Source organism: Bufo gargarizans, chromosome 5 (assembly GCF_014858855.1).
Source record: "Bufo gargarizans isolate SCDJY-AF-19 chromosome 5, ASM1485885v1, whole genome shotgun sequence".
Lineage (NCBI taxonomy): Eukaryota > Metazoa > Chordata > Amphibia > Anura > Bufonidae > Bufo > Bufo gargarizans.
Window position 1 is genome coordinate 229,506,296 of NC_058084.1, and position 12,871 is coordinate 229,519,166.

The 12,871-nt window shown below is 40.8% G+C and overlaps 1 protein-coding gene across 8 annotated transcripts in view; it reads left to right on the forward strand.

Moving 5' to 3' along the window:
- PTPN3 (protein tyrosine phosphatase non-receptor type 3) overlaps positions 1-12,871 on the forward strand; it is a 1,297,151-nt gene that overhangs the window by 593,423 nt on the left and 690,857 nt on the right. For all 8 annotated transcript variants that reach the window (XM_044294788.1, XM_044294784.1, XM_044294789.1 and 5 more), the window contains one exon: positions 11,103-11,190. In XM_044294788.1, the coding sequence (XP_044150723.1) occupies positions 11,103-11,190 (88 nt within the window). The remainder of the gene's footprint in view (positions 1-11,102; positions 11,191-12,871) is intronic.

Sequence of the window (12,871 nt, forward strand, 5' to 3'; positions counted from 1 at the left end):
CCAAGGTGCCTGTGCGGCAGTAATCGGAAATACACAGGACGTACAAGTACGCCCTGTGTCCTTAAGTACCAGAACATCAGTGCGTACCTGTACGCCCTGTGTCCTTAAGAGATTAACCTCTTTAGGACACATGACGTACCGGCCGGCGGTGATCGGAACAAGGTGCCTGCTCAAATCATTGAGCAGGCACCTCGGCTAAATGCGCGGGGGGTCCCGTGACCCCCCCATGTCGGCGATCGCAACAAACCGCAGGTCAATTCAAACTTTTTTTCAGCCTAAACTATATATGTTTCCCCCGCACCCCCGAATGATTTCATGTCATTCGGGGGTGCGATCCCCCGCCCACCTCCCTTTGAATAATCGTTGGTGGCAAGTGGGTATACCAGGGTGTCAGCACATCTGACATCTGTGATGCGATGTCAGCCGTTTAACCCTTTCCATACCGCGGTCTGCACGGACCGCGGTATGGAAAAGGTTAACAGTAAGAGGGGGCTCCCTCCCTCTCCCATCGGGGGGCTGCTGTGCCTTTGCAGCCCCTGAACAGGATGCGGTGACAGAGGGAGGGAGCCCCCCTCCTTACCCTTCCCCGTCTGCGCAGTTGTGGCCACAACTGAGCAGACGGGAAAGGTTTCCATGGCAACAGGACACCTTCTCAGGCATCCTGCTGTCCATGGTTCTGAACAGATCTGTGCTAAAGGCATAGATCTGTTCAGACAAAGTGTAAGTAAAATACACTATATAGGGTACTGTACTGTATTATACAGACATCAGACCCACTGGATCTTCAAGAACCAAGTGGGTCTGGGTAAAGGGTAAAAAAAAAGTAAAAAAATGTGAAAAAAAGGTAAAAATCAGAAAACATATTTGGTATCGCCACGTCCGTAACGAGCTGATCTATAAAACAGTCATGTTACTTTACCTGAACGGTGAACGCCATAAAAAATTAAAAACTATGATGAAATTTTACCCTCAATGATAACCCTGAAACTTCTGCCCAATCCCTCTGGGCTGCACACAAACCATTTATTAGAGGACATTTCATCAGTTTGGGGTCCTTTCTTAAAAAAGAGAGGGGTAGGAAATTAGAAGCCCTTTGCCAAAAGATTAAAACATTAATCCTTACACAAACGCTCTCTCTCAGACGCACACTTGCAGGAACTCTCCAACCATAGAGCAGAAATAAAGTCGCTACTCCATCATACCTCCACAAAATATTTCCTAAACTCCCAACACAAATTCTTCGCCTATGGGGACAAAGCTTCAAAATTTATGATGAGCAGAATAAAAAAAAGGAAAGCTGCAAACTATATACACCAGATAGACTCCCCTCAGGGTACTCCACTCTACTCCGCTAAGTTAATTGCATCCCGCTTTAAGGATTTCTACGAATCCTTATATAATATTCCCCCTCTAAGCCCAGAAACTCACTTCTCGCTAACCTCATCTTTTTTGGACACGCTAGACCTCCCCTCTCTCTCCTCAGACTCTCAACAAAAGTTATCCACCCCCTTTACTACGACAGAAATTTTAGCAGCGCTAAAGCAAGCACCACCTAGCAAAAGTCCGGGACCAGACGGACTCACTGTCTCATATTATAAAACTTACCAGCATATTTTAATCCCCCACTTACTTTCAGTCTGTAACTTGACCCTGCAAGGGAACCAGCTTTCAAAGGATATGACACTAGCTCACATAACAATAATCCCAAAAGAAGGTAAAAACCCAAATCAATGTGCTAGCTATAGACCTATTTCACTCCTTAATATTGATCTCAAGTTACTGGCGAAGATGCTGGCGAATCGTCTGGCCGCAGTTCTCCCATCATTGGTGCAGGGGGACCAGGTAGGCTTTGTCCGGGGAAGGGAGGGGAGGGGAGGGACAATACCTCCAGAGTCCTGAATATCACATATTATGCGACCATACGTTCCAAGCCACTCCTTTTACTGAGCACAGATGCGGAAAAAGCATTTGATAGAATCAATTGGTCCTATCTGGAACTGGTCTTGAATCGATTTGGCCTACCTGGTCCCTTTGTACAAGCCACATTCGCTATGTACCACCAGGCCTCTGCTTCAATCTTAGTAAACGGTGATTTATCGGATCCCTTCTCCATAAGGAACGGCACACGCCAGGGCTGTCCCCTATCTCCCTTGATTTTTGTATTAGCCCTTGAACCCCTTTTGACTTGCTTGAGAGCAGACCCACTAATAAAAGGAATTACCCTGGGGGGCCGGGAGCATAAGCTTGCTGCTTTTGCAGATGATATCATGATTATGACCACAAACCCAGAAACATCCTTACAGGCGATCCAAAGCCATTTAAACAGTTATAGCTCCCTATCCAATTTCAAAATTAACAAACAAAAGTCGCTTATCATCTGCTTCAACATCTCCCAAACTACACAGAATCGCTTAAAAGTAAACTCATCCTTTGACTGGTCATCCCCATTCCTCACCTACTTAGGGATTAAGATTAGCCCCAACACAGCTGACCTCTTTGATCTTAATTACTTGCCTCTCCTACAATCCATCTCCTCAAACTTAAATAACTTAAACAACAACCACATTATATCATGGTTTGGCAGAAAAAACCTCCTAATGTCTTTAATCCTTCCACGCCTTACCTACCTACAACAGGTCCTCCCCATTCCAGTACCTAAGTCATATTACAACTCCCTTAAGACACTGTTCCGCAAATTCCTGTGGCACGATAAAAAACCCAGAATCTCTTACGATACTCTTTCTCGTCCCAAAAGGGATGGGGGTATGGCTCTCCCTGACCCCGAACTTTATGGAAAGGCAGTTCTGGTATCTAGGGTGGTGGACTGGTTGAGGACCACAAGTCCTAAACCATGGGTAGCTATAGAACAGGAACTTCTGAGGAAACCACTTCGTTCCACACTGTTGGGCAACTCTAGCCATATAAATATACCTTCCTCTCCATACCCGATTATCCAGGCCACGCTGAAGGCATGGAAATGGTTCCAAAACAGCCACTGCTCAATACCTTTCCCGTCCCCTCTCCTGTCCTTAAGCGACGTATTGGGGACTGCTCTACCCACGGTATACGAGAGTACACTAGATCATTGAGAGGCTCAGAATTACCAGTCTCCTCCTTTTTTAATTCGGAGGGCCAGGTACTATCCATAGCAGAGTTTCGGAATTTACTGTCTCTAGACCATCTATACCTCTCTCCAATATCGTATTTCCACTCATACTTGTCACAACATATATCTGAAGGTGATCTCCTCCGTCCCTTAGTCTGGATTGAGTCACTTATCAACAACAAAAACCCAATAAAAAAACTAATTTCCCAACTTTTCCACAGATTAAACTTGTCCCCTCTACTTGCAAAACCTGCCCCCATCCGCCATTGGGAAAAAGACCTGGGTCAAACCTTCTCCCTGTATAAGGTACCAGATCTTTTACTAACTCCTCATACCGCATCTAGGTGCGTTCGTATCCAGGAAAATGGGTACAAAATATTGACCAGATGGTATAAGACACCAGAAATCACCTGCCTTTTCTCTGAGTCCGCCTCAGATAGATGCTGGAGGTGCTTGAGCGAAAGAGGCACTTTTTTTTCATATTTGGTGGGAGTGCCCCCCATTGAAGGAATGGTGGAAAGAAATTTTCAGATTAAGCAATCTCATCTGTCGTTCCTCAATAGCAATGTCTCCTCTCGGAGCATTGCTCAATTACTATGAATCTAAGGAGGCAAACGACTTTCACTCCCCCTCCTTCTTATTTAGACAGCTACTCATAGCAGCCCGCCTCTTGATTCCAAAATATTGGTTACTAACCACCCTCCCATCCATAGAGCAGTGGAAAAGTAAGATTGACCAGCTCTACCGTTTTGAGGAACTCTCCGTATGGGAATTAAGGAACCATCAGAAATTTGTGAAACAATGGCGGGGATGGAAAGAATTTAGATTCACTAGTGGCCATTCTCACGTTCTTATGCCTTAGAGTGGACCTCCGTAGACTCACCGGATACAACAACCTTTATTTATTTATTCTGACTTTTGCTTAGGATAACATACACTATGCCCAATATCTCATTACAAAGGTTGGATGTTGAAAAGTAAAATTAACCCCAGGTATTCATATTATTATACTTTATATCCTAACTGCTTTGTATATTTTCTATCCTCAAAGCCTAGTACTTGGAATACCATTGTGTGGATAACATAATGTATATGCTGGATCTAAACCTGTAAACGCGCCATGTTTCGGCGTCTGGCTTATATCATGTACCATTTATTGTTCTTTTTCTTTCTCTTTGAAAATAAAATTTTTTATAAAAAAAAAATAAAATATGATGAAATTGAAATTTTGCCCACCTTACTTCCCCAAAAAAGGAATAAAAGTGATCCAAAAAGTTGCATGTACGTCAAAATTGTATTAATCAAACCGTCATCTCATCCCGCAAAAATCATACCCTACCCAAGATAATTGCCCTAAAACTATGGCTCTTAGACTCTAAAACATGTTTTTTTTTTGTTTCAAAAATGAAATCATTGTGTAAAACTTACATAAATAAAAAAAAGTATAGGTATATTAGGTATTAATGCATCAGTATCGACCGGCTTTATAAAAATATCACATGACCTAACCCCGTAAAAAATGTAAAAATAAAAACGGTGTAAAAAAAGCCATTTTTTTTATCTTACGTCACAAAAAGTGTAATAGCAAGCGATCAAAAAGTCATATGCACCCCAAAATAGTGCCAATCAAACCGTCATCTCATCCCACAAAAAATGAGACCCTACTCAAAATAATCGTAAATTTTTTTAAAAAACTATGGCTCTTAGACTATGGAGACACTAAAACATTTTTTTTGTTTTAAAAATGAAATCATTGTGTAAAACTTACATAAATAAAAAAAAAAAAATTGTATACATATTAGGTATCACCGCCTCCATGACAACCTGCTCTATATAATTACCACATGATCTAACCTGTCAGATGAATGTTGTAAATAACAAAAAAAAATTGCCAAAAAAAGCTATTTATTGTTACCTTGCTGTACAAAAATAGTAATGTAGAGCAACCAAAAATCATATGTACCCTAAACTAGTACCAACAAAACTGCCACCCTATCCTGTAGTTTCTAAAATAAGGTCACTTTTTTGGAGTTTCTACTCTAGGGGTGCATCAGGGGGGCTTCAAATGGGACATGGTGTCAATAAAACAGTCCAGCAAAACCTGCCTTCCAAAAACCGTATGGCATTCCTTTCCTTCTGTGCCCTGCCGTGTGCCTATACAGCAGTTTACGACCACATATGGGGTGTTTCTGTAAACTACAGAATCAGGGCCATAAATAATGAGTTTTGTTTGGCTGTTAACCCTTGCTTTGTAACTTGAAAAAAAAAAAAATTAAAATGGAAAATCTGCCAAAAAAGAAAAAATTTGAAATTGTGTCTCTATTTTCCCTTAAATCTTGTGCAACACCTAAAGGGTTAACAAAGTTTGTAAAATCAGTTTTGAATACCTTGAATACCACCCTATCCCGTAGTTTCTAAAATGGGGTCACTTTTTTGAAATTTCTACTCTAGGGGTGCATCAGGGGGGCTTCAAATGGGACATGGTGTAAATAAACCAGTCCAGCAAAATCTGCCTTCCAAAAACCAAACGGCGCACCTTTCACTCTACGCCCCGCTGTGTGGCCGTACAGTAGTTTACGGACACATATTGGGTGTTTCTTTAAACGGCAGAGTCAGGGCAATAAAGATACAGTCTTGTTTGGCTGTTAACCCTTGCTTTGTTAGTGGAAAAAATGGGTTAAAATGGAAAATTAGGCAAAAAAATGAAATTCTCAAATTTCATCCCCATTTACCAATAACAAAGTTTGTAAAATCAGTTTTGAATACCTTGAGGGGTGTAGTTTCTAGAATAGGGTCATTTTTGGGTGGTTTCTATTATGTAAGCCTCGCAAAGTGACTTCCGACCTATAATGGTCCCTAAAAATAGTTTGTTTGCAAATTTCTGAAAAATTTCAAGATTTGCTTCTAAACTTCTAAGCCTTGTAACATCCCCAAAAAATAAAATATCATTCCCAAAATAATTCAAACATGAAGTAGACATATGGAGAATGTAAAGTCATCACAATTTTGGGGGTATTACTATGTATTACAGAAGTAGAGAAACTGAAACTTTGAAATTTGCAAATTTTTCAAATTTTTGGGTAAATTAGGTTTTTTTATGCAAAAAAAATATTTTTTTGACTTCATTTTACCAGTGTCATGGAGTACAATATGTGACGAAAAAAAACAGTCTTAGAATGGCCTGGTTAAGTCAAAGTGTTTTAAAGTTATCAGCACTTAAAGTGACACTGGTCAGATTTGCAAAAAATGGCCTGGTCCTTAAGGTGTAATAAGGCTGTGTCCCTAAGAGCTCATGGGGGAAGAAAATTCCTTCCTAAATCCAATCAGGCAATCAGAATAACTCCCTGTTTAACGACCCATCTCTAGTAGCTATAGCTATATGTAATATTATACTCCAGAAATGCATCCAGGCGCCTCTTGAACTGTTTTAGTGAAGTCGCCATCACCACCTCCTCAGGCAGATAGTTACATAGTTATTGCGGTTGAAAAAAGACATCCATCCATCAAGTTTAACCAAGGGATAGGTGGGGATGTGAATTCCAAAAGGAATTGAGACTCAGATTTCTACACGTTTTAATAAGCATGAATGTTTTTTACTTTTAAGAATTTGTCTACACCTTTTTTGAAACTGTCTACTGTTCCTGCTATGACCACGTCCTGAGGAAGTCTATTCCACAGCTTCACAGTTCTTAAAGTAAAGAAGCTTTAACGCTTCCGGAGACTGAACTTTTTCCTCTCCAATCGGAGGCAATGCCCCCTTGTATTTTGACTGCATTTTACATGGAACAAGTTTTCACCATATTTTTTTGTATGGCCCATTTATATATTTGTATAGGTTAATCATGTCCCCCCTTACACCTCTCTACTCAATACTAGATAAATTAATTTCTTTTAATCTTTCTTCATAACTAAGACCCTCCATGCCCCTTATCAGCTTAGTCACTCTCCTCGTTCTTTTTCCATCTGCAGTGCATCCTTTCTATGTACTGGTGCCCAGAACTGGACTGCATATTCCAGATGAGGCCGCACTAACACTTTGTAAAGTGGTAATATTACAACCCTGCCCCGCAAGTCCATGCCTCGTTTAATGCATGACAATATACTGGTGGCCTTAGAAGCAGACCTTATTTGCCAAGTTGATGCCCAATTACTCAGAGTGTTCAAGTCAGCTTGTAGCTTATGGACATCTTCCATAGACTGTACAGTTCTATACAGCTTAGTATCATCTGCAAAAATAGAAATGGTGCTATTAATCTTGTCCTTGATATCATTAATAAATAAATTAAATAATAAAGGGCCCAGCACTGAACCTTGGGGTACACCACTTATAACCTGTGACCATTCTAAATAGGAATCATTGACCACAACTCTCTGGACACAGTCCTTCAGCCAGTTTTTAAGACAAACTATACTTTCCAATCCTATAGACCTTACTTTACCTATTAAGCGTCTATGAGGGACAGTATCAAAAGCCTTTGCAAAATCCAGAAACACTACATCCATAGCCGCCCCTTTGTCCACAGTCTCACTGTTCTTAAAGTAAAGAATGCTCTTCTATGTTTGTGTACAAACCTTCTGTCCTCCAGACGCAGAGGATGTCCCCTTGTCACAGTCACAGTCCTGGGGATAAATAGATGATGGGAGAGATCTCTATACTGACCCCTGATATATTTACACATAGTTATTAGATCTCCCCTCAGTTTTCTTTTTTCTGAAGTGAATAACCCTAATTTTGATAATCTTTAAGGGTACTGTAGTCCACCCATTCCAGTTATTACTTTAGTTACACTCCTCTGAACCCTCTCCAGCTCTGCTATGTCTGCCTTGTTTACAGGAATACAGAACTAACATATAGTAACATAGTACATAAGGCCGAAAAAAGACATTTGTCCATCCAGTTCGGCCTGTCATCCTGCAAGTTGATCCAGAGGAAGGCAAAAAACCCCTGTGAGGTAGAAGCCAATTTTCCTCACTTTAGGGGAATAAAAATTCCTTCCCGACTCCAATCAGTACACAGTTCTTCATGTATGGTCTGACTAGTGATTTGTAGAGTGGCAGGACTATGTTCTCAACACAGGCATCTATGCCCTTTTTTATGCAGCCCGTTATCTTATTGGCCTTGGCAGCAGCTGCCTGACACTGGTTTCTATAGCTTAGTTTGTGGTTCACCAAAATTCCTAGGTCCTTTTCCATGTCAGTGTTACTCAGTGTTTTACCATTTAGTATGTCTGAGTGACTTGCATTATTCCTTCCCATGTGAATAACCTTACATTTGTCAGTGTTAAAGTTCATCTGCCACTTCTCTGGCCAATCCTCCAATCTATCCAGATCCATCTGTAGTAGTATACTGTCCTCTTCCGTGTTAATTACTTTACACAGTTTAGTTTCATCTGCAAAAATTTATATTTTACTGTACAAGCTTTCTGCAAGATTATTAATAAATATATTGAAGAGAATAGGGCACAATACTGACCCCCTGTGGTGCTCCACTATTGACAGTGACCAAATCTGAGGGTGAACCGTTAGTAATCACCCTCTGTTTTCTATCACTGATACAGTTACTTAACAACATACAGACATTTTCTCCCAATCCAAGCATTCTCATTTTATATACTAACCTTTCATGTGGCACAGTATCAAATGCTTTGGAGAAGTCAAGATATATGACATCAATCGACTCGCTGCAGTCAAGTCTAGAACTTACCTACTCATAGAAACTGATTAAATTAGTTTGATATGACCGATCCCTCATGAAGCCATGTTGATACAGTGTTATTCACCTATTTTCATTGAGAACTTCCAGAACAGCATATTTTAGAAAACTCTCAAACAGTTTACCCACAACAGAGGGCAAACTTACCGGCCTATACTCAATTTTTGAATATTGGCAGGATATTTGCTAAGCGCCAATCCTGTGGAACACTCACTGTCAATATAGAGTCCTAAAATATCAGACATAAGGGTCTGGCTATGTCATTACTTAATTCACTTAGGATATGAGGGTGTATGCCATCTTTACTTCGTGATTTGTCTATTTTAATATTTTTAAGACGTCGCTTCCTGGGTCAGACAGGGCACTTTTAATGGGGAATTTACTTTAACATTCTGCATTTCATCTGACAGTTTATTTTCTTCAGTGCATACAGTTGAGGAAAAAAAATATTTAATAGCTTTGCTTTCTCCTCATCGCTCGCTGCAACTCCCCCTGTAGAGGGCCGACACCTTTAGAGTTGTACTTTTTACCATTTGCCGTATTTTTCGCCCCATAAGAATCACTTTTTCTCTTCTGCGTCTTATGGGGCAAATGCTGGCAGTTTTACATCGCTGGCTGCGATGTACGGTATGCGAGAACGGGGGGAGGGACTGGGAGGAGGAGCTGGGGGCCGGCAATAGCGGCGGGCGGTGCAGTCAGTGTACTATAGCCCCGCCGCTCCGGTATACTAATATAAAATGTCTTATTCAATTAATAGTTATTAAACATGCCCCCCAACTCCTAATAGTACCTTACACCCTAACCGCTTCAGTAGAATGCTGACAGGCAGGCCGGTCGGCAGCGTAACTCCCTGATGTCACGTGCCTGCGCCGCCTACTTTATGAATGAAGCAGGCGGCTCAGGCAAATGACATCAGTGAGTGACGCGCGCCCGCCCGGCCTGCCTGCCTGGGTTGTACTGAAGCGGTTAGGATGTACAGTACTATTAGGAGTTGGGGGGCATGTGTAATAACTTTTAATTGGGGTATCTGTGGATGACATTTTTATGGGGGACATCTGTGTCCGTCATCCACAGATCCCCCCCATAACAGTGTCCTTCATCCACAGATCCCCCAATAACAGTGTCCGTCATCCACAGATTCCCCCCATAACAGTGTCCGTCATCCACAGATCCCCAGTAATAGTGCCATCCACAGACCACCATTAGTTCCAAACCCACCAAAAGCACACCTTTTGGTTAAAAAAATGTGTTTCTTATTTTCATCCCCAAAAACCTAGGTGCGTCTTATGGACCAGTGTGTCTTATAGGGGGCGAAAAATGTGGTATATAATTGAAGAACATTTTAGGGTTAGTTCTGCTCTCTTTGGCAATTAATCGGTCTCTAGTTTGGCTGCTTTTATTCGTTTTTTACATATTCTATTTTTTTTCCTTATAGTTTTTCAGTGCTTCCTCGGTACCCTCCTGTTAGTTTAGTGATTTAAATGCTTTCTTTTTTTCACTTATTGCTTTCTTTACAGTTCTATTTATCCACATATTTTTTTTTTTTTTTGTTCCTTAACCTTTTTTCCCCATAAGGTATGCACCTCTCACAATTAGATTTTAGGATGCTTTAAAAAATATCCAATTTTGTGGAACTCTGTGCCTGAGGAGTTGGTGATGGCGAGTTCACTAAAAGAGTTCAAGAGGGGCCTTGATGTATTTCTGGAGTGTAATAATATTACAGGCTATAGCTATTAGAGATGGGTTGTTGATCCAAGGAGTTATTCTGTTTGCCTGATTAGAGTCGGGAAGGAATTTTCCCCTAAAGTAAGGAAAATTGGCTTTTTTTTTTGCCTTTTTGCCTTTCTCTGGACCAACTTGCAGGATAACAGGCTGAACTGGATATACAGATGTCTTTTTTCAGCCTTATAAACTATATTACTATGGATAAATTAGGATAATTAATATTTTCAAAAGTTTTCTAAAATATTTTATGCTTCAGTACACCATTTTCAAGTTCTCTGTCGGTGAATGCTGCTAGAACACTCTGTTTGCTAACCAAATCATGCTTACAGTGGATATTGTTGTTTTGTGATATGCAATGCACTGGTGGAGTGGGAGCAGGAAAGCAGTATTGATTGTGAACCGTCCCCCTTTAACAGGGTATCTGGTAGATGCTCTAAGCTAAACACACCGGCAGAAGCTAAACGTTTGCTTTGTATTTTAGTCTTAATTGGCTGAAAATTATATGGCTGCAACAGTGATACCACTGCTAACACTTATCACTTCTCTGTTTCTACCTAGTGGTCTTGGACAAGTTGAAGCTGAATCCTGCTACATTAACATTGCAAGAACTCTTGAATTCTATGGAGTTGAAATGCACAGTGGCAGGGTATGTTTGTCCCTTATGTATTATGATTTTTGGACATTGTTATGTCTTCTGTACATAAAAAGCTTACATCATCATAGTTGTCAAATAGAAAAATCCAAGCCCTTTATTTAAACAGGTACATCCAAGACAAGTGTGATGATCCAGCAGTCAAGCATAGTATACAATCTCAGATGTGTTAAGTATATAAAATATTCTTCAACTTACATTCATTGGGTAATAAACATTATGTGTTCCATCGCTTATCTTTTACAATAGCTTTAAAGAGGACCTTTAACCGATTATTACAATGTGAACTGACTACGGTATACAGACATGGAGAGCGGCGCCCGGGGATCTCACTGCACTTACTATTATCCCTGGGCGCCACTCCGTTCTCCTGCTATGCCCTCCGGTATCTGCTCACTAAGTTATAGTAGGCGGAGATTTCAGTCACTAAGTTATGGTAGGCGGAGTCTGCCCTTGTTCTGCTCTAGTGCTGGCCAATCGCAGAGCAGAGCTCACAGCCTGGGAGGTTATTTTCTACCAGGCTGTGAGCTCTGCAATGCGATTGGCCAGCGCTACAGAAGAACAAGGGCAGTCTCCGCCTACTATAACTTAATGAGCGGAGATACCGGAGGGCATAGCAGGAGAACGTCTGTATACTTAGTTCACAGTGTAAGGTCCTCTTTAAATGTAGCTTTTTATAAATGACATCAGAAACCACTGTATCTAGAATATCATACAAACAGGGCTAAGTACATAATGTAATCAAAATCATATTGAACATCACCAGTATTACTGTTTCAGGTGCTACACAAGGCCAATGTCAGTTCCTTGTCAACAGTGTAAGAAACAATTGACAGTGTCTGACATGTGTAAACCATATATTTAGTGTATCAACATAGAAGTATAAATAAATGTGAATTAAAAATCAAATCACTTACAGTGTTGCTGCATGATCTCTTAGTTATCTCTATGTAATTTGCTATCAAACAGAACCTCCACCCAATATACTACGAAATGGGTTTTAAGCTACAATCTAAATTAAGACTCTTTGGACTTATAGATTTATCATACCCCCGTGGCGTGCATCAGGCTGTCATAACCAGGAACGCTGCCGCATCCTGCATCTTTATGACGAGGTGTTTGCCTCATCATAAATTAGGCCCAAATTCCAACAGTACGTGCGCCTATACTGATATTGACGCCAGCCTCTGGTTGGTGTAGGTTTCAGTATTCTTTTATGCCAGGAAATTGGCGTAGAAGATGCAAAATGTTACAGTACCACTTGCCCCAACCCTTACCCACCCTCCACATGCTCCCTTTTCAGAGAGGCTGGCAGAGAAACACCACTTGCACCAAATGTTTAACTTTTTTTTTTGCACCACAAAAGTGTCATAGTTTAATTATAAATCTGACCCATAGTCTTCAATTCACGTAAACAGCTGCCAATAATAACATTTTTTAAGCTGTGAGCACTTAGAAGCCTAGTAATGGCATGGCTGTGATTGGCTGGTGCATCATGGGTCACTTGTAGCACCGCCCATCAGCTCTGAGTAGTGCAGGGACTGGAAGCAGGCAGCTGAACTGAGGGAGAGTGTTAGGAATTTAATGTTGCTATTTATTCTGTGGGTGACCTATATTGATTTTTTGTGGGTTTAATATGCCAGCTTTGCACCCCTGATGCAGAGATATAATAATG